A 26,078-nucleotide genomic window follows, 5' to 3' on the forward strand; every position below is an offset into this window, starting at 1 on the left:
ATCATCTCATCATCTCATCAAGTTTTTTTCATAAATATAAAATAGTCATTACTTTTTACATTTTCAATCCTTCAAGCACCTTTTTTTTTGTACAATGCACTTGTTTGAAGACAACCTCAAAACTCACCATATCAGCAGTGCTACTGGAAATTATTGTACGGTGGTCCCTCACTATAACGCGGTTTACCTTTCGCGGACTCGCTGTTACGCTGATTTTTTATTTTTTAATTTACAGCACATTGTGTTGTGCGTTCTGATTGCTGTAGACCATTGTCAATCAATCTAGTGGCATGTCTCCTGTACAGCAGCGGTCCCCAACACCCGGGCCGTGAGAGCTGAGGCTCGGGTGTGAAATGTATGGTTTTCTGAGGTTTTATCGTTAATTCGGTTTCCCTGGGTCTTTTGCCGTGTTGTAGTCGTGTGTCCTATTTTGAAAGAACTATTTACGCGTTACCATAGCGACCAGAGAGCATTAAGAAGCAGAGAGGAGGATGTTACTCTCAATGTTGTTGGCGCATTTCAGGAGGATGCTGCTAATAAAATTACACAATTACACAGTGAATTCACGTTTATTATTATATTTACAAAATACCACATTTTTTGTCTTGGTCGTATCCTTTTATTTTGTTGTATTTATCCGCGACATCTTAAAGGCCGGTCCATGAAAATATTGTCTGACATTAAACTGGTCCGTGGAGCAAAAAAGGTTGGGGACCGCTGCTGTACAGCTCAGAATGCGTTCAGCTTGTCTTGAAGATTGTAAGTTTTCTCCCCAACAAACACAACAATGCCGACGAAACGTTTTGCATTCTATAATACTGGACTTATGTTTCTACGAAGGTTTGAACTGTTTAAACAAAAGAGAAAAGTGTGAAAATGTTTGTGCCTGTCTGAGGAAAGTAAAGCATGTAGTGAGGGAGTTTTACAGTTTTAAAACATCTATAATAATTGTAAAAAATAAAGTTGGCTACTTTGCAGATTTCACCTGCCGCGGGTTATTTTTAGAACGTAACTCCCGCGATAAACGAGGGACCGCTATATTATTCATAGTAGAGTCTGGGACATCTAATTGATTAACATCAACATTGATTATTGTGCTCTGTTATTTTTGTTCAAGGAGAGCAAAAAATATAAAACTCTCTCTCAGCTTGTTCGTTGCCAAAAATGGCCACTTTTGTGTATGTTCACAAAATGCTATAAAATGTATATTTATTAAAACATTTTTCTACTTTTACCGACTTGACTCTTTAAATTAGCTCCAGTCCTTTTCATCAAAACCAAAATTTTATCTACATTCTTTTTTTTACTCTTTAAATGCCAGTTAGGTTATATATATTACCAGTAACCTTTCAGATAAAAAGGTTTATTTATTTATCTTTTCATCTGAGCATCGGGGACAAGGCTGTCTTGCACTTGTTGAGGTCACTATAGTGTGCGCCCCATTTCTTCCAGGATCACTCTTCATTTGTAGGTTTTAGTGGACTCCTACTACTGTGAAGTGATTTTCATGGGACAGAGGCTTGTATTCCAAGATCTGGGAGATTGTAGAAATGAGCAGTGATGCCCTTCTTGCCATCTTTCCAGAAAAATAAGTGATCTAGAAGCTGTTAGGCTTATTTACAGCAGCAGCACTTTCTGCACCTGCATAAACTCCAGGACACATTTACTAACAGTGTTTGTTGCTGTATGTGCTGCAGCTTTGAATTTGTTTTTGAGAGTTAATATTTTGGCTATGGTGTCTTGTTGTGAACTCTACAAGAGTAAAACGGTTTTTAGCAGGTGCTTCAAAGCTAAGTTTGACTGGGAAACTCAAACTCAACAGAAATTCAATGCAGCCTGTGTAATATTTAATGCGTCATTTTTTCCCCCAGTCTATCTTGCAAACACATATTTGTGCTGCAATGCCATGCACAAACTATTGGTGTCACGGAGGAGCAGGGAGGACTCGGCGCAGACTGAAATCTCAGAAAAAACAGGTTTATTTACACACTCCAGGTGCACTATATACAGGTGAAGGAGAAGGGGGCCAGGGTTCCCAGGGGTGCAGAGCGGGGTCGGGAAAAGCGTCCAGAGTCTCCAAACCAAACACGAGAAATCTGCATACAGAGAACAAGGGTTAGCACGGAACTTTCACGGACAGAGCTCAAAACTGGCTGAGGCTAAAGTAGCACTGACGAGCGTTATTCAATAGTCCAGCGGCGAGGTGCTCTCAGTCACTGCCTTAAGTAGCGGGAGCAAACAAGGTGAGGAGCCACAGGTGATTGCCTACAGGTGGTGGAGGCCGGGAGCTCACAATGAGCTCTGCCCAGGCAGCGAGCAGAGAGAGAGGAGAGAGAAAAGACAAAACATAACATGTAGCCACACAGGGCCAGCCGAGCAGGCACGGGGACCATGACAATATGTCATTCTTTTGGTCCACTGCGGTGTAGTAAGCCATCAAACACCCCTGTTTGAAACTAAAAATATTACATGAAATTTGTTGTTCAGCCAAAAATGGGTAAATGATGTAATTTGGTTAAAAAAACAAAAAAAAAACAAAAAACAACAACAACAACCATAATTTTTATGTGCTGAGTTTAGAATAAAAGCAATTTTACCTAAATTGCATGATTTAGCACTGTCAACAACAAGGAATTTAAAAATGTCATAATAATGGGTTTCAAGTGGCCAAAAGCTGAAAACAATCTAGACCCTTTCATTCCATTTGCATTAACACAGCAAAAATGGTCAAAAAAAGAAAGAAAAAGGAAGTGAAGTGGCCACATAAGGCCAGGATAGAGCCCAGAGGGTTAATGCGTAAAATGTATAAAAATATTATGGATTACAGGGTAATACATTAATGTTAATAGCAACTGTAAGCTTTTTATTTTGAAGTTACAAGTATAAACAATTCTGTTACATTTACACTTAATTTTTTTACTATAAGTATGGACATGGAAACAAGTAAACAACATTTTATAACAAGTTTAACTGGAATTCTGTACACTGAAAAAAAACCAACCCAACAACACATAAAAACACAAACAAGCAGCCAGTGCCTTCATCTGTCCATTAAGTGTCAAACGTCACATGACCCGTAGTCCCTGCTCGTCAGCACATGCTTTTAAAAAGAGCTCCATGTCCTCTGCAAACTGAAAAACATAAATAAAGTATGAAATAGTAAATGCCATGAAGTGCAGTGAAAAATACACAAATAAAACGAAACATAGAGTGGCTAGATGAACATAGTTGTCAAGTTGAATGCTTCTGTGAGAAAGAGAAAGGATAATTACATTTTTGCAAATCATTTTGCTCGCTTTTGTTTTGTTTGTCTTTAATATTAGCTACATAGAGATGTGAGAGATGTTTGTGCAGCAGCATAGATGTCCTCTCTGTCTGGTCGAGGTGAGTTGGACTATTTGCTGGATGGAAGAAAGTGATTGTGGCTGCTCTATCTGGGACAGCAGAGAAGGACACTGAGGAGTGAAGAGAAATGAGGTGCCAGTTTGTGACCTATTTATGGAGGATAAGAGAGTTTATGTCTTTGGGACGTACTGCGTGTGTCTGTGCACATATTTGGTAACACACATGAGACTCATTTGCAGGTATTTATCTCCATACATATCATCAGACAGCTAACACCAGCTATTTTTAGGGCCTGGACAGTCTGTGTATGTGTGAGTGACTCTGTCCATGAATATGAGAGCAGTCTTCAGTCTGAGAGCTCAGATAGCCATACATGACAAAGGGACAGAATTATTGTTGGTGTGTATGCAGAAAGAAGGCCGTGTGGTTGCTACTGTCGAGCAGCATATGTGTCTAGTCGAACACCACCGTCCCCCAAAACACACTCCCCAAAGTGACGTAATTAATCTCATGAGCCTCCGTGTTATGGCCAGTACTATTTTATTTTTAGCCATGCATAGTAGAACACATTGGGCAGAGTCACACTTGCATTGCTCCATTCCAGAAGGTCTCAGGTTGCCACAGATCACACTCACCAGTGTATGTGGTCTAGGAGCTCTCCCCAGAGGTTTGCAGTTGTAAACTGTGATTTGCTCAGAACTCATTGTTGCATTTTGTTTAAAAAGTAAACATACTCCTGTACAAACGCCATCCACTGGACCAGGTCTAGGCACTTTTTTGGGTGAAATCAGTCAGGGGGCTGGGCAGGTCCGCAAAACCGGTCATGAACCAAAAATAGCAACGAGCCAATCCCAAGAACTGCCTAATTAGTCAATAAGACTCTGGAGAGTCTGGAGAAAAGAGAATCTGCCAGTAGTCCTGGTTATTTCCAGTTTGGAAATCCAGGGGCTCGTCAAACCGGGGCATGGAATAAGCACCAAGCTGAGACACTTCATTCAGTTTAAAACTCTTCTTAACACATTTTTATTTGCTGAAGCCTTTTGCCCTCTTTAAGGGGTTAACTCAGTTTGTTTTAACATGTTTTATCTTATTTATTCATTTATTTATTTTATCTTATTGTATCTTATTTTATTTTACTTTGCTTATGCTTTTTGTATATGTACAGCACTTTGTGAACCCTGGTTTTATGTTAAAGTGCTTTATAAATAAAGCTGATATGGTATAATTATAATTATAGTTGCAGTACAGTGGCCCTTGTTTATCGCGGGAGTTATGTTCTAAAAGTAACCCACGATAGGTAAAATCTGCAAAGTAGCCAATTTTATTTTTTTACAATTATTATAGATGTTTTGAGACTGTAAAACCCCTCACTGCATGCTTTATACACTTTTCTCAGACAGGCATGAACATTTTCACACTTTTCTCTCTATTTTAAACACTCAAAGTTCAAACCTTTGTAGAAAAATAAGTCCAGTATTATAGAATGAAACCAAAGGCACCTGCAGGTGATGATGTTTAGTTGACACTGTTGTGTATCTTGGCGAGAAAACTTACAAACATAAAGTACAGCACTTCAGGGTCACACTGCTAGCGATCGAAGATTTATGTAAATTTGACAGGCTGAACGCATTCTGAGCTGTACAGGGGACACGGCATGGAGGAAATTGATTGACAGTGGTCTGCAGCCAATAAGGACACAGAACACTATAAGCTGTAAAAAAAAAAAAAAAAAGGGGGGGGGGGGAAGGACAATTTAAAACTGCTGGCTAGGGTTAAACATAAATTCATTGAAATTATAATTCATGTCTGCAGTAATTACACGAGTTATGTCAGTTGGAGGTAACTAAAATTAATACTGAATCAGTGTGTAACTGAAACAATGTCAGACTTGTGGTGGTCTTTTTTACTGAAAGAAGTTCGGGAGACAATCTAGCAGTTCACGCCGTTTTATCATGCGGCAGTTGCAGATTCGGCTTGCACAGCTGTTGGTCTTCTCTATGTCAGGTCGTCTGCTCACAGAGAAGTGAAGTACAGTTCATAATTCAAAATATATATCAGACACATGAAAACAGGAAACATTTGTAATTGGCTATTGATGTGCAGATTCCCTGTTTTAGACTCGGTGCTCCCTGATTTGTTCTCCTCGTGGTCCTTCTGCATGGCAACGGTCTTTGACCTCAAGTCAGGGATCTTCTCCTGTGTGAGAAAACTCCTTCCTACCTTACAGTTGTTACCAGACATGTTATTTCCAATTTAACTGACAAATCACAAGTTTCAATTATTTTTGACTGGAACACCATGTTATACCCCACACAAAGCCAAGGCAGCCTCTATCTATCTGAAGCAGTGTTCTATAAGTGTGGAGCAATTTACCTTCAACACTCAACTCTATGCCTCTTAGTTTACCCTTCACAGTGTGGGGTTAGTGCTCATATCCTTCTAACAAGGAGTGTATCAACTCTATTCTGAGCATGCATTGCAATGCATGTTAAAAATGAACTTTATTAAAAAGCTTCTACCCCATCGGACCAGAATGGACATGTCCTAAAAACGATTTGGGCTTTATAGATAATTGTGAAACATTATGGGGGAAACCTGGTCTTGTTAGCACAAGCGGCATCCATCCCACTTTGGATGGAGCAGCTCTCATTTCAAGAAACCTGGCAGCAATTTTTCACACCAGCCTATTAATCAACCAGCAGGAGCTGCGAGGGCTACGCCGCAAACTTGCACTAAAAAAATCTGTGAAACAGCGAGGTGAAAGGTGAACCGCGTTATAGCGAGGGACCGCTGTAATTTTGAAGGTAAGTCACAACATACCCTTCGTACATACTAATGTATAGAAACCATTACCAGCAATCATTCATTTTTGTGTGGTTTTCACGGTTTGTTAACATGCTGTGTAGGTGTGTACTTGACTAGCTGATCTCGACATAACGGGAAACATCTGGTTTGACTATTCTTCACCTGTAGTTTGAATGCTGAACATTTGCCTGTTTAGATCATGAGACCAGTCACTATACAGAGATGTGCTTCTGAGTGTGGACGATGTGTCTTCTGCTGCAGTGATGCAGTTCTGCTTGTGTTGAGTGATGTAAACAACTGATCGATCTAAACGCTTTAAACGTCAAAATTGATCATTAGATTTTTTATGACACAGCAGCGGTGAGTGTTCCCACCTTCTGCTCTTTGTAACTTAACGCCATCTTTCCGTTTTCGAGTTCTGGACATGATTTTGGAGGATATCTTCGCAGTAGCGATTGACCGCAAAGTAAAGCTGCCGGAAATGTACAACCCCACATCCGGTCTCAAAACAGGAAGTTAGCATTGTCTCGTGCACATAGTCAATACCTGTTTCACCTTACTCACTTTATTTAAACCCTACAGTTCCAGGATGTTATCTTAATAGTCATAGATTGGGACATAATTGTAGATAGTAAGTTGACTGCAGTAGATTAAAGCTGAAAATATGAAGATGGCCATTCTTGGGAAGGTAAAATAGTAATAATAGTGAATTTTTTAAAAAAGGAGAGAAGAAAAAGAAAGAGCAAACGCGCTCTAGTGTGAACCCTCAAAGCGGCCCGCATGCGCAAAAGAAGATGTCACACACAACACGCTCTGTTTAGACCCAGACCAAACAGGATTGTTGGCCGTTAATATAAAGACTTGTTTCGGACTTTACGTTTCCCAATTTTGCTTTAAGTTATAGTTATTTTGGTATTTACATACGGCCAAATAATTATCCTTATTGCTGTTTTAGAGGAGCGGTGCTTCAAAGGATAGTTGCAGATTTCTGTCAGAATCTGCAGATTATACAGTACAAATAAAATGTTCATGGTTCTCCAACGTTGTCTTCCAGACAGTTTCACTAACATCTACATGGGATGGCCAGGAAGCGTTCGCAATGTCTTATTGGGCGCTTCTCTGGAGCTGATAATTGGCGTCTGTCTTGTGTCAGTGACGTAAAAGACGGATTTAATGCGACATGACTATTCAAACAGCAGTCGCTTTCTAAAACATCAGATATGTATCGGATTCAGCACCACATACGAAAGTGACCCAGATCAGATTTGAAAATATCGGATTTGTACTGTTCACACTGTCATAGCATGATTGGATATGGGTTGCATAGGGTCAGAAAAGTCGGACTTGATGCGATTTTGCCTGCAGTGTGAAAGTAGCCTTAGTCTCTGAAGTTTAAAAACTTCATAATGACAGGCTGAGGCACCTAGGAATTATTTGAGGGAAGACTGTGACATCTTTCAACATCCAGTGGGCTCCTTAGAGTGTTTTGGAGAGCCAGCTCTCCATGAAAGCGCATGCATCTCTTCGTTCTGCTCCTTCAGGTAGGTTGATCAATCTCAAGTTGGATCTGCGACTTGTTCTCTAGGTCATTGACCTTTGAACGGAGCGTCTCTGCCTCCTTTTCCAGCTTTTTAACTGCGATTCTCCACTTGTGTCACTCTCTCAACGCATCCCTGTATGTCTTCTCGCACAGCGGAAAGCACACGGTCCAGTCTGCCGGAAAACTCTGACTTAAGTGTGTCGAGAGCTTTCAGAATTTTCAACTTTTATTTTCAACTGGCAGTGTGCTGATGTAACAGCCTTGTTAGTTTCTTCCTCGTCCTCAACGCCATCATGTAGCACACTAGCTGCAAACTTTGTCATGTCCATTTCCTTGTGAGACATTTACAGTGGGGCAAAAAAGTATTTAGTCAGCCACCGATTGTGCAAGTTCCCCAACTTAAAATGATGACAGAGGTCAGTAATTTGCACCAGAGGTACACTTCAACTGTGAGAGACAGAATGTGAAAAAAAAAATCCATGAATTCACATGGTAGGATTTGTAAAGAATTTATTGGTAAATCAGGGTGGAAAATAAGTATTTGGTCAATAACAAAAATACAACTCAATACTTTGTAACATAACCTTTGTTGGCAATAACAGAGGTCAAACGTTTACTATAGGTCTTTACCAGGTTTGCACACACAGTAGCTGCTATTTTGGCCCATTCCTCCATGCAGATCTTCTCGAGAGCAGTGATGTTTTGGGGCTGTCGCCGAGCAACACGGACTTTCAACTCCCGCCACAGATTTTCTATGGGGTTGAGGTCTGGAGACTGGCTAGGCCACTCCAGGACTTTCAAATGCTTCTTACGGAGCCACTCCTTTGTTGCCCGGGCGGTGTGTTTTGGATCATTGTCATGTTGGAAGACCCAGCCTCGTTTCATCTTCAAAGTTCTCACTGATGGAAGGAGGTTTTGGCTCAAAATCTCACGATACATGGCCCCATTCATTCTGTCCTTAACACGGATCAGTCGTCCTGTCCCCTTGGCAGAAAAACAGCCCCATAGCATGATGTTTCCACCCCCATGCTTCACAGTAGGTATGGTGTTCTTGGGATGCAACTCAGTATTCTTCTTCCTCCAAACACGACGAGTTGAGTTTATACCAAAAAGTTCTACTTTGGTTTCATCTGACCACATGACATTCTCCCAATCCTCTGCTGTATCATCCATGTGCTCTCTGGCAAACTTCAGACGGGCCTGGACATGCACTGGCTTCAGCAGCGGAACACGTCTGGCACTGCGGGATTTGATTCCCTGCCGTTGTAGTGTGTTACTGATGGTGACCTTTGTTACTTTGGTCCCAGCTCTCTGCAGGTCATTCACCAGGTCCCCCCGTGTGGTTCTGGGATCTTTGCTCACCGTTCTCATGATCATTTTGACCCCACGGGATGAGATCTTGCGTGGAGCCCCAGATCGAGGGAGATTATCAGTGGTCTTGTATGTCTTCCATTTTCTGATGATTGCTCCCACAGTTGATTTTTTCACACCAAGCTGCTTGCCTATTGTAGATTCACTCTTCCCAGTCTGGTGCAGGTCTACAATACTTTTCCTGGTGTCCTTCGAAAGCTCTTTGGTCTTGGCCATGGCGGAGTTTGGAGTCTGACTGTTTGAGGCTGTGGACAGGTGTCTTTTATACAGATGATGAGTTCAAACAGGTGCCATTCATACAGGTAACGAGTGGGGGACAGAAAAGCTTCTTACAGAAGACGTTACAGGTCTGTGAGAGCCAGAGATTTTCCTTGTTTGAGGTGACCAAATACTTATTTTCCACCCTAATTTACGAATAAATTCTTTACAAAGCCTACCATGTGGATTCATGGATTTTTTTTTCACATTCTGTCTCTCACAGTTGAAATGTACCTCTGGTGCAAATTACTGACCTCTGTCATCATTTTAGGTGGGGGAACTTGCACAATCGGTGGCTGACTAAATACTTTTTTGCCCCACTGTACCTTGTCTCTTCCTTCGGGTATAACAGGATAAGAGTTTAGAAAAGTGTGAAGTAGGAAATTTCAGAATTTGAAAAAAAAAAAAAAAATGCAGCAGAGCTCCGAAACATGTGGCTTACAGCTACACCGTCTAAGCCAGAAGTCTAATTTAATTGTTACACCTGGTAGAGAAGCCACACTGATCATTTTATTAAAGATGAAAGAATTTAGACATTTTGTAACTCTCAGTGATGCGCAGTGTTCGTTTGACTTTGGGACCTGAAGCGGAGTTTAGGACCCAGATTACTCCGCGAGGCTCCTGACTACGGTAGCCATAATGATCCGAATATCCATCAAGCGGTGCGGCTTCGTAGCTTACCAAAGTCGTACTAAAACATTTTTTGACAGATTTTTGAGCACCGTATACCACATAAAATCCGTTTGAGGTCAGTAAGCACAAACAGAATTCATACATAAGGTGCACTGGATTATAAAGCGCACTGTCGATTTTTAAGAAAATTAAAAGATTTTAAGTGTGTCTTATACTTCAAAATATATGGTACATAAGGTTACAGATTTTTAGGATCACCTCTAAAGGCTGAAAAGAAACCCCAAAACAAGTGGATAAAAATCAAAAAATAAATGAATGCATGAGAAAAAAAAAACAAAAAAAAAAACTGCTCTAAACAGACCATTACAGACTGAAGCAGGCAGAAAGGGCCAGAGGGATTCTCAGCTTCAACTTCAAAGTCTCACATAAAACACTGACCACAAACAGGAATACAGCATAAAAGACATTTATTTCTGGAAAACAACAACCTGTGAGAGTTCTCATGCAGTCTATCAAATTCCTACTCACACTGAAACATTTTACGAGCCTCTGGCTTTTCACCTGTGAGTTTTCTTGTGATGCATCAATATACTTTTTCGACTGAAACTTTTCCCACATGTTTCACAGGGATATGGCCTCTCACCTGTGTGGGTTCTCCTGTGAATATACAAATGGCTGCTTCGACTGAAACTTTTCCCACATATATCACAGGGATATGGCCTCTCACCTGTGTGGGTTCTCATGTGAATATACAAAGTACTGCTTCGACTGAAACTTTTCCCACATATATCACAGGGATATGGCCTCTCACCTGTGTGGGTTCTCCTGTGAATATACAAATTACTGCTTCGACTGAAACTTTTCCCACATGTATCACAGGGATATGGCCTCTCACCTGTGTGGGTTCTCCTGTGATTATACAAATTACTGCTTCGACTGAAACTTTTCCCACACGTATCACAGGGATATGGCCTCTCACCTGTGTGGGTTCTCCTGTGAATATACAAACGACTGCTTTGAGTAAAACATTTCCCACATGTATCACAGGGATATGGCTTCTCACCTGTGTGGATTCTCATGTGATCATACAAATTACTGCTTCGACTGAAACTTTTCCCACACGTATCACAGGGATATGGCCTCTCACCTGTGTGGGTTCTCATGTGAATATACAGAGTACCGCTTCGACTGAAACTTTTCCCACATGTATCACAGGGATATGGCCTCTCACCAGTGTGAATTGCAAGGTGATGTTTCCATGTACTTCTAGCTCTGAAACTTTTCCCACATGTATCACAAGGATACGGTTTCACATCAATGTGGGGTTTCTTTCTTTGGGCCTGATTCTTGATGGATTTTTGGCAAACATCAGACACAGTCCGGCTCTCCACATCATTGTGACTTCTGTCTCGCTTCTGTCTCTTCTTTGACACTGAGGTCACAGTTTCGCTTAGCCCTGACTCTTCACACTTGCTGGATTCTTCATCTGTGCTTTCACTTTGAGGAGAGTCATCACAGAGGAGCTGCTCCCCATCTCCTCCTGGTTCACTGTGCTCTCCTTCCTCAGCAGCAGTCACCATAAAGGTATCAGGCTCCTCCTTCAGTCCCAGCTGCTCTCCTTCCTGACTGCTGCACAGTTCCTCCTGTTCCTCTTTAATTTGTGGAGGTTCTGGGTCCTTCTGCTCCACACTGGAGCTCCTCTCCTGGTCACAGAGCTGCTGCTCAGGGAGAACCTCCTGTTCCTCATAGATATGCTGCTGTGGGACGTCTACAGGGACAGAAGAAAAAAGTTACTGATGCAACCACAGAAACATTAACAGGACTTTACAGCATGACTGCATCACTCATGTATGTGGACTGACACCCGAGTTCACCTGTTTTGTGGTTTGAAAGCCACAGAGTTGAGAGAAAATGGGTCTCAATTGTTCCCATACTACTGACACATACGGGATCACTGGGGGTAACAAATTTCCCACGTGTGGGACTAATAAAGGTTATCTTATCTTATCTTTCTCTTTTGCTCTTCTCCAGCTTTGACAAAAGTCCAGCTGGGATAACCACATTTACTCAGGGCCTTCTTGATTAGGGATGGGTATCATTTAGGTTTTATCCGATACCGGTGCCAAATCGGTACTTTTGAAACTGTGCTGGTGCTTAAATGGTGCTCAAACCGGTGCTTAAAGAATGGAGAACACAAAATTGGTCCAAAAACCTCTCATGTTCAGCTGTTTTTTTGTAAAAAGATAACAATGTTAGCCTTTTCTGCAGCTATAGGGCATATATGGTATCACTCTTGGATGGAAGCAGTGCTTAAACAGTGGAAAAAAAACAAAACAAAACCATAAACCTTGTCCAAAACCTCTCATGTTTAACTGTTTTCCACTTTTTCTTTGGTCATTTTAGCCTTTTTGGCCAGGGTGAAGGGAGTATCTGCCATCAAACAAGAAGACAGCTGCATGTAACTACGACGGTGTTTGCTAGTTCACCTTACATGCATTAATGTAATAACGTGGTTAGCCTACTCAACGTAAATTACACACGAACAACATTAAGCTACTCACGCAGAGAAGAACGGCTGCTGCTGCATCATCATCCTCATCATTTCTGCTACACTGGCAGGGCTAGGGGCCAGGACTCTCCTCTTTGGGTTCTTGAGGGATGTTGCTAACTCTGGGTCCGACAACAGGCACCACACCCGCAGTAGATGTGCACTGCGTGAGGTTTCGCAGTAAGCTATCAAATACGGTGCATTTCTCGGCTTTTAAAAAAAAAACAAAAAAAAAAACCCGCTATGCGTCGCCAGGTGTTTCATCAGATTTGAGGTGTTACCTCCTTTGACAGTATCACAGTATCAGCTTAAAGCACTTGTTGCGGCTGAGTTTGCATATTTTGCTGTGAAGTACAGCCAGACTTTGACCGCTTCGCCTTGAGCATTTTTAATCTGTAGCTCTGCTCTAAAAGAACGTACGTACCTGGACCCGCCTACTATCCTTGCTAAAGTTAAATGATTGGCTAGAATCCAAAGTGTGTGACAATTCAGGAAAAAAAAAAAAAAAAAAAAAAAAAAAGCATATGGCCACAATGGCACCGGATACCGGTACCCATCCCTATTCCTGATGTGCTGTTTTTCCGCTTCCCTGGCTGCTGGGTCAGTGGGGATGGTGTTCGCTCTGTGGTGTAGCATCCTAATGACACCCAGTTTGTGTTCCAGTGGATGATGAGAGTCAAACCTTAGATACTGATCTGTATGTGTAGGTTTCTGGTACACATCAGCTTTTAGATGTCCCCCATTACTGATGGAAATCTCACACTCAAAGAAGGCTAACCTGCCACTTTTCATATCCTCGCTGGTGAATTTGATGTGTCGGTCCACCGAGTTAATGTGATCCGTGAATTGTGGTATGTCCTGAGATTTGATTTTCACCCAGGTGTCACCTTCGACTGGCACAAACAATTATTCTGATAGTCGATTAGTCAATGATTAATTTTGCGATTAGTCGACTAATCAGATCATCATCCATTGGACGTAAAACGTATTGCACCAGCAGCGTCTGCTCTTATATAACTATCATTAGCTTACAGCTTTAAGTGTTTAAGGTATGTGCTAACTAAAAATGAAGACAAGATGGTAGTTTATTAAACGTTTAATGACCTTTGCAGTTTGTCCTGGTGGAGTTTAATAAACTCAGCCATCTGCTCCTTGCTATCTAAAATATAACACGACACTGGAGTAAATTCTCGACCATCTCACACTTCTGTTTAATCAGTTTTCAGCTTGACGTTTATTCAGCTGTGTGAAAAGTAGAGATGGACCGATCCGATATTACGTATCTGTATCGGTCCGATACTGACCTAAATTACTGGATCGGATATCGGAGAAAAATAAAAAATGTAATCCGATCCATTAAATATCTCGAAAGCACCTCACAAAACTTGCAACACGCCGTAACTCACCTCAGAACGTTAGCACGTCGGAGCAGTATGCATCACGTGATAGAGCGGCTGTGGCATGCAGGACCTGTCGGTGGTCTGGATAGCATGTGGAGCTTCGCCACCAACCCGGCATTTCATCTCCAACAAAGTTATCACAGAGAGAAGTAAAGCAAGTGTGTAAGTCCATCTCTGAATGTTTGTAAAGCATTCCAGCGTTAAGCTTAACAACCGATATATGGAGCGACTGCCTCTTCTTGCTGCTACTTCAATCATGAAACTGCTTAATGATCAGCTGATCGGCTTTTCTGTCGGGAGTCCGTCTCTCTTGTTTGTTTTTGGCCCACTTTGCACCAGAAAGAGGAAACCAGCGGCTGAACAACAGCAGCACGTTTAAGCTTGATCAGCTGTTGTTAGAATGTATTTAATATTACTTTCTACTCGAGGATCTTTTTCTACGTAGCTGACGCTGGTAGCTGTGCAGGGGCGGATCTAGCAAAGTTTAGCCAGGGGGGCCGATAGGGCATGAACAGGGAAAAGGGGGAACAAAGACATACTTTTCTTTCTTATTCTCATTTAAAATGTCTAGCTTTTAATAAATAATTATCTGAATCTTACACCAAAGTTTTAATCTGATGTAAAATGTATAGAAGTCCATTACTGTATATAGTAACTGTTAAGTCTAATATACCCTAGTAAGCTATAGTACTTTTTCCTTTGTGAAGGTACCATCTGTGCAGTCTGCAATTCTGTTGAAGAAAGATGTTGAATCTATTTAATATTTCTTGAAAAATAATTGATTTCTGTGCATTGTTTTTCACACTGCATCAAATTAAGGTTGATTACATCGATTAAGCATCATGAGGAGCGTGAGGGGTGGTTCCCTATTTTTTATTTATTTATTTTTGTTGCTGGGAGTTGGAACCCTATTAGTTAGGTTGCTTAATATTTATGCTAAGTACTCTTTAAAATACCAGAATAGGGAGGATGGTGTAGGTTTAAGTTTATTAGATTGATCAGTATTGCTGAACTATGAAATTTTTTTTTTTTTTTTGCATACAGGTATAACAGAATAGCTTTAGTGTTGTTGTTGTTTTAAACTTGAGTATGAACTTATACAAAATGCAGCAAGATATTTAAAAAAAAACAGTTTTGTTGATTAAAAAACACTATATCGGATTCATATCGGTATCGGCAGATATCCAAATTTATGATATCAGTATCGGACATAAAAAAGTGGTATCGTGCCATCTCTAGTGAAAAGTAGAGATGGCACGATACCACTTTTATGCTCAACCTCAGGTCGAAACCGGGCAAATCCGGAGAAAATCAGCCTCCGCTCAGCGATCATGCTGTAGCGGTTATGGCGGAGGCCCAGTCGTCCCCACTTCTCGGCCAAATGGACGTCGACAAATTGGTGGAGATGGTATCGGCGCAGCTGCAGAAGGCTGTGGAGGCCTCCTTTGAGAAGAAGATTGATCCGGTTCTGAAAAGACTGGAAACATGCGCAGCTAACATCTCTGCATTGGATGTTAAAATGAAGGAGGCAGAGGTGCGTATATCAACGCAGGAAGATGTTACAGCGGGATATGGCGCCAAGATTTCTGAAGTGGAGCTTAAGCTGGAGGCCGCTTTGGATAAGATTGATGACTTGGAGAACAGGAGCCGACGGTGTAACATACGTGTTATTGGGCTACCCGAAGGCAGTGAAGGTACCAACCCTGTGTCTTTTTTCAAAACGTGGTTACCGGAGTTGGTGGCTGTGAGTTTCAAGGGCGGCGCTGTTAAAATCGATCGCTGCCACCGGGTGCTTGCACGCCTCCCTTCCAGTGCCCAGCGGCCCCGCGCGGTCATCATAAAGCTCCACAACTTCCAGGATAAAGCACGGATCATGCAAATGGCTACGAGGAAGCAGTCCTTATTTCATAACGGCATTCCTATTATGATATTCGAGGACTTCTCCGCCGCTGTTCTGAAGAAACGCCAGGGATTCTACCACGTCAAACAACGCCTCAGGGAGATGGGTGTCCCCTTCGCCATGATGTACCCGGCTGTCCTTAGGATCAAGATCGATGGCCAGGAGAAATCTTTTAGAACTCCAGAAGCAGCCTCAGCTTACCTGGATAACGTGCCTCAAGGGGCGGGACCGCGCTCATCCTCAGTGGCTCCAGCGGACTGTTGATCTGTGCTCCTGTCCCATACGTGAGGCATTCGCCAATCCCTCGTCTCCTCCTTTCTTTTTACTTTTTTATTTATTTATTTATTTTTTATTATTGTTATTTTTTTTCTGTTTGGTTTCTTTTTTTCTTTTCGGGTCTGCGCGGAGATAATAACCCCATACACATAGACTATTTTATTTAGCCATTTATAATCCGAATCCTTGTTTTAGCTGCGGGCGGGCAGCTGTTTCACGTTACTGATTAAGAAAAGACTCTGGTCCAGCATCTTTCTATGTCCAAGTTGGAAAGTTTGCTTGCGCCCCCTGCTGGGCGTTGGAGACCTTTGTCTGACCTCCATACTCACTGGTTTCTTGACGGTTCTGTTTCTTGTAAATAGTTTTTTGTTAATTGTTAGCAAAGCAGGACGTTTGTTTTTCTATGTGTATTTTACTTGCCACTGGTGTTGTAGAGCAGTGTTTGGGAGCCCTACATATCAGCTATGCTTTGGTCACCTGAGCGAGGTTCCATGCTTATTTCAAATATTGTATGATAAGTGATAATTCAATGTTGAATGTTTGTTCCTGGAATGTAGGAGGTATACATAACCCTATTAAACGGAAAAAAATATTGAGTTTTCTTAAGAGGGAGAATGTACATGTTGCCTTGTTGCAAGAAACTCACCTGTCTCCTCAGGAGCATCTAAAACTGAAACGTGATTGGGTCGGTCAAGTTTTTAGTTCCTCCTTTACGAGTAAGAGTCGCGGTGCAGCTATTTTAATACATAAACACCTACTGCTGACAGTTGACCAAACAATTTGTGATAAGTCTGGTAGATGTGTTTCCTTAAAGGGCACCCTAGGTGGTCAGGCGGTGTCATTTCTGAATATTTACTTTCCGCCAGTACAGTCTAACGACTTTATTGCTCATACTTTCTCTTCCTTTTCTGATTGGGTTTGTGATAATTCTGTGATAGCCGGTGATTTTAACTGTTATTTTTCTACAACTAAGGACAGATCCCCTCCTAAACAAATTCAAATGTCTACAAGGGCCAAAGCACTTTTAGATACTTGTAACGAACTTGATCTGGTTGATACCTGGCGGACTCTTCATCCTAACGATAAAGAATTTACTTTTTTTTCCGGGTGTTCATAGAACAAGTAGTAGGATCGATCTCGTTTTCACCCCCAAACGATCACTGGGAAACATTTTGGGATGTACAATAGGCGATATTATTATATCAGATCATGCGCCGGTTTTTGTTCAGCTAAGTGATCTAAATCCTGTCCCTCGGTCTCATACCTGGAGATTTAACAATTTTTTGATTCACGACCCAAAATTCGAAATATTTTTAAATGATCAGCTTGAACATTTTTTAAAGGTCAATGCAACCCCTGAAGTTTCTCCAGGCCTGCTTTGGGACACCCTGAAGGCTTACACTCATGGACTGATTATATCATATTCAGCAGGCCTGAAGCGGAAAAATCAGATGGAACAACGGAAATTGGAACTGGATTTGCACGAACTGCAAGCTAAACATAATGAATCACCATCAGAGCAATTAAGGAATGAAATTCAGGTGGTTAAAACAGCTTTGGAGGCACTATTGACAAGAAAGGCTGAGAAATCTCTTTTCTTCATGGCAGAGGTTATATGAGTTTGCTAATAAACCTAACCGCTATCTGGCTAATCTTCTTCATAATAAGGGTGCTGGTTGTAATATCCCATGTGTTAGAGACTCATCTGGTTTACCTAAATATGACAATGTAATTATTAATGATACTTTTAAAACTTTTTATAAGCGGTTATATACCTCCCAGTTTAAATCAACATTGGAACAAGGTATGCATCACTTCTTCTTAGGACTAAATTTACCTAAAGTTACTGAAATCCAAAGGGATGATTTATGTAAGCCTATAACGCAAAGTGAAATTTTGAAAGTTATTCAGATGCTTCCAAATAACAAAGCCCCGGGTCCAGACGGGTTCACAGGGGAATTTTTTAAGAAATTTAGTAAGTTTAGTCTGACTTCCCCACTGCATAAGATGCTTCTGTCCTCTTTTGAGGCAGGCACTCTCCCCCCTCCTTAATGGAGGCTAATATTTCGCTAATTCTGAAGAAGGGGAAACCTCCAGAAGAATGCGCCTCCTATAGGCCTATATCTGTTTTAAATCTTGATTTGAAGATACTTGCTAAGGTCCTAGCTATACGTCTTGAGCCAATACTACCTTCGATCGTTAAGAATGATCAAACTGGTTTTATACGGGGGCGGTATTCCACACATAGCGTGAGGCGCCTACTTAACATTATTCAGCACTCATCTTTGTTTAACCCTGAGGCTCTAGTCATCTCACTTGATGCTGAAAAGGCCTTTGACCGTCTGGAATGGCCGTTTCTTCTTTTCACACTTCAAGAATTTGGTTTAGGTGACAACTTCGTTAAATGGATTCAGATCCTTTATACTTCCCCTCTTTCGGCAGTGATTACCAATGGTTATAGGTCGGACAATTTCAGTATTGAACATGGCAGTCGACAGGGCTGTCCGCTGAGCCCTTTGTTATTCGCCCTGGCTATGGAACCCCTTGCCACAGCCATTAGGAAGGATGTTGCTATTGAAGGACTCTGTTTGAACAATTCTCAACATAAGATTTCACTTTATGCAGATGACGTCTTAATTTTTCTAAATTCTCCTGCTCACTCAAATTCCTAGATTAGTTGCGTTAATTTCCTTCTCAGGCTACAAGATCAATTTTTCTAAAAGTGAGGCTATGCCCCTCTCTGTTCTAAATGAGGTTGATCCAAACATTTCTCAGCCTTTTCGTTGGTCTCCCTCCGGTTTCACTTATTTAGGGGTAAAGATTTCACCGAATCTAAAAGAAATGTATAGTCTGAACTACACCCCTTTAATTCAGACCATCAATCGCGATTTGGGTAGGTGGTGCAGCCTCCCTCTGTCTCTCTTAGGTCGTATTCATCTGGTCAAGATGAATATCCTCCCTCGCCTCTTGTATTTATTCCAGATGTTACCGCTTGCTCTGTCAAAAAGGTTTTGTCAAAATTAAATGGTTCAATTATTTCTTTTATATGGCGTAAGAAAAGACCTAGGCTGAGATACAGTTTTCTGTGTTTGCCGGTTCAGAAAGGCGGTCTTGCCGCTCCCTCCTTCCCACAATACCTCTTGGCTGCACAGTTTAAATTTCTTACAGAATGGTTTATGGACGATCCGGATTCCATTTACCTCAGCGCTGAGTCCACTTCTTTAAAGGGCATTCCGTTGCGGAACCTGCTATATATTTCCTCAGGTAAAGCCACAGTTCTAACACAAGATAATATGGTGCTAAAGAATATGCTCGTTGTTTGGCGCAAAGTCAGGCGCCTGGAAGGATATTTTAATTGTTTCTCCCTTCTTACTCCTATTCATGAAAACCCTGACTTCTTACCTGGTCTTTGGGCTGGTTTTGCGGACTGGTCTCAAAAAGGGATTAATACAGTGGGTGATCTTGTTCATGAGAACTCTCTTCTTACTTTTAATCAACTGAAAAGCAAGTTTGGTCTGACCAATAAGGATTTTTTGAAGTACTTTCAGGTAAAGCACTATATTACTTCTAAATTGAAGGATTTGAATGGAGGGTTTGGTCTTTCTCCTATAGAATCACTCATGGTAAAAACTACCCAACTAAAATGTATCACTAAAAAGATTTATAACATTCTCTCTGATCTTAGAATGGATGACTCTAACAAAATCAAGGGCCAATGGGAATCAGACGTAGGCGCTATAGATGCTGAAGCTTGGGATGAGTTGTGTTGTCGTCCTTTTAAAGCCTTGGCATCTAATTCTATTTGGGAAAGGCAGTTTAAACTTATAAATAGGCTTTATATTACACCCGAGAAGAGACACATAATGTTTCCAGCTTTGCCTAATCTTTGTAACAAATGTCAGTCTGCTGTTGGTTCCTTTTTTCATTGTCTGTGGAGCTGCCCTGTTATTCTACAGTTTTGGAGATCACTCATAGATAAGCTATGTACTATATTTAATTGCCGACTGCATCTGGGTCCAAGGACTTGCTTGTTAGGACTAAATGATGAGCTACCTGCCGGCTTTCGCAGCAAAGATCTCCTTCACATACTGCTGCACTACGCTCGAAAGTGCATTATGGTACTGTGGATTTCTGATAAGGCTCCATCTGTCAACCAGTGGCTACAGTCTGTGATATGTATTATGCCAATGGAAGCCTTCTCTACGGCACTTAAGGACAAACCTTTCCTTTTCTATCGCATATGGGACCCTTTTTTGGCCCACCTGGACACTCCTTCTGCTCAGAGGTTGAAATCGGGCTTACGGGATTTAGCCTGGCAACAAAGGGACGATTGTTAACCTTTTTCATTGTTTATTACTATTGCTGTTGGCTTTTTCTTTCTGCCTCCCACGTCCTGCTATACATGTAGATGCATCTTTGTCCTGTGTATGTATATGCTGGTGACTGCTGTTTTCCTGCTTTGCAATTAAAAGTTCAATAATGAAAAAAAAAAAAAAAAAAAAAAAAAAACTGCAGGAATGTCTTAAAGACATAAAGACCTGGATGGCCGCTAACTTTCTGCTTCTTAATTCAGATCAAACTGAGGTTATTGTACTCGGCCCTGAAAAGCTTAGAAATATGGTATCTAAGCAGATTCTTCCTCTGGATGGCATTACCTTGGCCTCCAGTAACGCTGTGAGGAGTCATTTTTGACCAGGACATGTCCTTCAACGCACATATTAAACAAATATGTAAGACTGCTTTCTTCCATTTGCGCAACATCTCTAAAGTTAGAAATATCCTGTCTCAGAGTGACGCTGAAAAACTAGTTCATGCATTTATTACTTCCAGGCTGGACGACTGGAATTCATTATTATCAGGAAGTCCTAAAAACTCCCTGAAAAGCCTTCAGCTGATCCAAAATGCTGCAGCAAGAGTCCTGACAGGGACTAGAAAGAGAGAGCAGATTTCTCCTGTTTTGGCTTCCTGTTAAATCCAGGAATCAAAATCCTGCTCCTCACATACAAGGTCTCAAATAATCAGGCCCCATCTTATCTTAATGACCTTGTAGTACCATATCACCCTATTAGAGCACTTCGCTCTCGCTCTGCAGGCCTACTTGTTGTTCCTAGAGTATTTAAAAGTAGAATGGGAGGCAGAGCCTTCAGTTTTCAGGCCCCTCTTCTGTGGAACCAGCTTCCAGTTTGGATTCAGGAGACAGACACTATCTCTACTTTCAAGATCAGGCTTCAAACTTTCCTTTTTGCTAAAGCATACAGTGGGGCAAAAAAAGTATTTAGTCAGCCACCGATTGTGCAAGTTCCCCCACTTAAAATGATGACAGAGGTCAGTAATTTGCACCAGAGGTACACTTCAACTGTGAGAGACAGAATGTGAAAAAAAAAAAATCCATGAATCCACATGGTAGGATTTGTAAAGAATTTATTGGTAAATCAGGGTGGAAAATAAGTATTTGGTCACCTCAAACAAGGAAAATCTCTGGCTCTCACAGACCTGTAACGTCTTCTGTAAGAAGCTTTTCTGTCCCCCACTCGTTACCTGTATGAATGGCACCTGTTTGAACTCATCATCTGTATAAAAGACACCTGTCCACAGCCTCAAACAGTCAGACTCCAAACTCCGCCATGGCCAAGACCAAAGAGCTTTCAAAGGACACCAGGAAAAGTATTGTAGACCTGCACCAGACTGGGAAGAGTGAATCTACAATAGGCAAGCAGCTTGGTGTGAAAAAATCAACTGTGGGAGCAATCATCAGAAAATGGAAGACATACAAGACCACTGATAATCTCCCTCGATCTGGGGCTCCACGCAAGATCTCATCCCGTGGGGTCAAAATGATCATGAGAACGGTGAGCAAAGATCCCAGAACCACACGGGGGGACCTGGTGAATGACCTGCAGAGAGCTGGGACCAAAGTAACAAAGGTCACCATCAGTAACACACTACAACGGCAGGGAATCAAATCCCGCAGTGCCAGACGTGTTCCGCTGCTGAAGCCAGTGCATGTCCAGGCCCGTCTGAAGTTTGCCAGAGAGCACATGGATGATACAGCAGAGGATTGGGAGAATGTCATGTGGTCAGATGAAACCAAAGTAGAACTTTTTGGTATAAACTCAACTCGTCGTGTTTGGAGGAAGAAGAATACTGAGTTGCATCCCAAGAACACCATACCTACTGTGAAGCATGGGGGTGGAAACATCATGCTATGGGGCTGTTTTTCTGCCAAGGGGACAGGACGACTGATCCGTGTTAAGGACAGAATGAATGGGGCCATGTATCGTGAGATTTTGAGCCAAAACCTCCTTCCATCAGTGAGAACTTTGAAGATGAAACGAGGCTGGGTCTTCCAACATGACAATGATCCAAAACACACCGCCCGGGCAACAAAGGAGTGGCTCCGTAAGAAGCATTTGAAAGTCCTGGAGTGGCCTAGCCAGTCTCCAGACCTCAACCCCATAGAAAATCTGTGGCGGGAGTTGAAAGTCCGTGTTGCTCGGCGACAGCCCCAAAACATCACTGCTCTCGAGAAGATCTGCATGGAGGAATGGGCCAAAATACCAGCTACTGTGTGTGCAAACCTGGTAAAGACCTATAGTAAACGTTTGACCTCTGTTATTGCCAACAAAGGTTATGTTACAAAGTATTGAGTTGTATTTTTGTTATTGACCAAATACTTATTTTCCACCCTGATTTACCAATAAATTCTTTACAAATCCTACCATGTGGATTCATGGATTTTTTTTTTACATTCTGTCTCTCACAGTTGAAGTGTACCTCTGGTGCAAATTACTGACCTCTGTCATCATGTTAGGTGGGGGAACTTGCACAATCGGTGGCTGACTAAATACTTTTTTGCCCCACTGTATAGTTAGGGCTGGACCAGGTGACCCTGAATCCTCCCTTAGTTATGCTGCAATAGACATAGGCTGCCGGGGATTCCCATGATGCATTGAGTTTTTCCTTTCCAGTCACCTTTCTCACTCACTATGTGTTAACAGACCTCTCTGCATTGAATCATATCTGTTATTAATCTCTGTCTCTCTTCCACAGCATGTCTTTATCCTGTCTTCCTTCTCTCACTCCAACCAATCACAGCAGATGGCCCCGCCCCTCCCTGAGCCTGGTTCTGCTGGAGGTTTCTTCCTGTTAAAAGGGAGTTTTTCCTTCCCACTGTCGCCAAAGTGCTGCTCATAGGGGGTCATATGATTGTTGGGTTTTTCTCTGCATCTACTGTATAATATAAAGCGCCTTGAGGAGTCTGTTGTTGTGATTTGGTGCTATATAAATAAAATTGAATTGAATTGGAAGTGTGAGAGGAAAACCCCAACCCTGCCTCAGTGCAGTGTCCTCGGGTGAGTTTAGAGCTGAATGCTTGTTTAAACAGAGACACATTCACCTTCTGTCCTCCAGAAACATCCCCGCAGCCTCAAAGTAAACGTACCACAGAGCTGTGATCAGGATCCTCCCTCAGAGTGACACTCACCTGTCCTGTGCAGCTTTATTTCTGGTTTCCAGGTGATATCTAGCAGTCTGCGCTGACGGTCGATCTCTTCCTCGTACTGCACAGGATCATTACGAACTTCAGGCTCCTCCTTCAGTCCCAGCTGCTCTCCCTCCTGACTGCTGCACAGTTCCTCCTGTTCCTCTTTAATCTGTGGAGCTTCTGGTTCCTCCTGGTCCACATTGAAGCTTCTTTCCTGGTTCCAGAGCTGCTGCTCAGGGAGAACCTCCTCCTCCTCACAGACCTGCTGCTGTGGGACGTCTGGAGAGACAGAAGAAAGACGTCACAACCACAGAAACATTAACAGGACTTTACAGCATGACTGCGTCGCCCATGTGTGTGAGAGTAAAGCCGTCCAATCAGCTGTAAGTCACTGATCTCAGATCTGCATTTATTCAGATAAAGACAAGACGTGTGGAAATGTGACCACAGGAACCGTGCACGTGCTGTGTATGACTTTAGCTTTTATGAACTGTGACAATCACCACAACGGGCCCGGGCGACCACTTTGACGTCACTGATGGAGAAATAAAAAAAGCCTTATTGTTATGACATTAACACTGAACTCTTTACAGCTCTGCAGAAGAAGAAAGGAAATCAAGGAAAAACCTTTTCAGGCTAGATTACTGAGTTTATGAGGTGCACCTGAACGCACCATCAAACACACGTTTCACCGCCAAACAAAAAGATTTTCAAACGATTCACAGGATTGAGTGATGGATCCAGGTCAGAGAAAAGCTCAAATCCAGGCTGATTTCAGCGCCTGCTGTTTGAATGCAGCGCAGCGCAGTCCTGTCCTCTGTTTGCTCTTTGTTAGCTCACATCTCCAAAAAGTCCTCACAATCAGAAACGTCCCGCAGAGCTGTGATCAGGATCCTCCCTCAGAGGGACACTCACCTGTCCTGTGCAGCTTGATTTGGGGTTTCCAGGTGATATCCAGCAGTCTGCGCTGACGGTCGATCTTTTCCTCGTACTGGACGATCGTTTTTTCAAACTCCAAGAATATTTGTTCAGCAGCAGCAGTTAGTCGCTCGTTGATAAACTCTCTCAGATACTGAACTGGAGGCATCGTTACTGCCTCAGCTCACACACAGCACAAAGCGAGCCTTCAAAAGTTCACGCTGGAACAACCAAACTGCCGGCTTTTAAAAATGTTTACTTCCGCTTCGTGTCCCGCTCTGAAGTTCCGGCAGGAGGAGGATGTGCAAATACTTTGTTCCGCCTGGAATAAACGTCCTTCTTTCTTTCTAAAAACCTATTTAAATGTACCAAACAGAGCCATAAATACATAAACAACGTGTTATAAATAATAAAGGAGAGAAAATGAAAAGAAAAGGCCTCATTCAGGTTTTTATCCATAATGAATCATATTCATTCTAGTACTGATCATTCATATACTCAACACCAAAAAGTCTGACGTGAATGAATACTAACACACGGCTTTATAATATTTTATTGCTTGATGTAGGTCTAGAATAAATGAGGAATTACACATGCTGTTCATTAAATGTGTTTGTGGCGTGCTCAGAGTCTTCATTGGTGGAAATCATTTGTAAAAAGTTCAAAACATAATGTCTAGATTTGAAAATGCAAACGCACAGCTCTTTGTGCCAAATTTAATGAGATATGATGATGATTAAAGCATGTCCTGTTATGGAAATGTGAAATAAATCCACACAGACACAAACAGGTTTGAGTTAGCTTCACTCAGGGCACAAAGAGCAGCACAGAGTGTGGCAACAAGCTGACAGTCGTGTGTAGAGATGGGTTTTGTGGAGGGTGTTTCTATTCCTGTGCAAAATGTGTATTCATGAGAGATTTTTGAAGTAGGTTTTGCTGTTGATAACACAATCAGGCATATAACATGGCGCAGACTGTCCAAGACAGCTACCCAGGAATTTTTTGTGCTGAATAAATGACAATATTTTGGTGAACGTCTTGTTTAGATATCTGGAAAAACTTCATCGGATCACAAGCGAAGACGTCCTGGGGACAAATTTGTGCCTGGCCTGCTGAAACTGTACCGGTCTAAGAAGGGAGCTCTTGGTGAGGAGATGGAAGACCTCCTGGATGAACTTGATGAACAGGTGAATGGCCTGCATTTGTATAGCGCTTTTCTAGTCCCTAAGGACCCCAAAGCGCTTCACACTACATTCAGTCATTCAAACATTCACACACTGGTGATGGCAGCTACATTGTAGCCACAGCTGCCCTGGGGCGCACTGACAGAGGCGAGGCTGCCGGACACTGGCGCCACCGGGCCCTCTGACCACCACCAGTAGGCAAACATGGGCAGTGGCGGTCCTAGCCCTGGGCGAACACTCCCTCTGCCCCCCCCCCCCCCACCCACCCACCCACACACACACACACACCCACACACACACACACACAAACACACACACACACACACACACAAAACATATTACAGTTTTTTACAGATGCTAGGACACATGTCTCAATACTTAGGTCACTTTTGCAAAACTCTTCACACAATCCTCCTA

General features: G+C 42.2%; 1 protein-coding gene and 1 long non-coding RNA gene across 4 annotated transcripts; both read right to left on the minus strand.

Annotated features, from left to right (window-relative positions):
* Positions 1-1,961: 1,961 nt before the first annotated feature.
* Positions 1,962-2,295, minus strand: LOC309716460. Its single transcript, XR_014279443.1, has 2 exons — positions 2,176-2,295; positions 1,962-2,096 (listed from the first exon to the last, which is right to left on the minus strand). It is a non-coding gene; the product is annotated as an uncharacterized lncRNA (long non-coding RNA).
* Positions 2,296-2,404: 109 nt separating this feature from the next.
* On the minus strand, positions 2,405-24,747 carry LOC309717812 (uncharacterized protein). 3 transcript variants are annotated; one of them, XM_082552672.1, is made up of 4 exons: positions 24,475-24,747; positions 23,560-23,838; positions 10,596-11,720; positions 2,405-3,131 (listed from the first exon to the last, which is right to left on the minus strand). In XM_082552672.1, exons 1-4 carry the CDS (start codon positions 24,644-24,646, stop codon positions 3,091-3,093), a joined length of 1,617 nt encoding a protein of 538 aa, XP_082408798.1. In that variant the 5' UTR covers positions 24,647-24,747; the 3' UTR covers positions 2,405-3,090. The 3 variants fall into 3 exon arrangements, with proteins under 3 accessions (XP_082408798.1, XP_082408799.1, XP_082408797.1); XM_082552673.1 differs by lacking the exon at positions 10,596-11,720; XM_082552671.1 differs by lacking the exon at positions 2,405-3,131 and having other exon boundaries at positions 9,357-11,720.
* Between the last annotated feature and the right edge of the window lie 1,331 nt (positions 24,748-26,078).

The sequence above is a fragment of the Aulonocara stuartgranti genome (assembly GCF_965226115.1).
Source record: "Aulonocara stuartgranti genome assembly, chromosome: 11".
Taxonomy (NCBI): Eukaryota; Metazoa; Chordata; class Actinopteri; order Cichliformes; family Cichlidae; genus Aulonocara; species Aulonocara stuartgranti.

Excerpts from the sequence above, each read along its gene's own strand:
- LOC309717812 (XM_082552671.1), bottom strand. The coding sequence starts at position 24,646 with ATGCCTCCAGTTCAGTATCTGAGAGAGTTTATCAACGAGCGACTAACT. Across the intron at positions 23,839-24,474 it reads AATCAAGCTGCACAGGACAG|ACGTCCCACAGCAGCAGGTC; the intron begins GTGAGTGTCCCT and ends CTGTCTCTCCAG. Across the intron at positions 11,721-23,559 it reads AATAAAGCTGCACAGGACAG|ACGTCCCACAGCAGCATATC; the intron begins GTGAGTGTCACT and ends CTGTCCCTGTAG.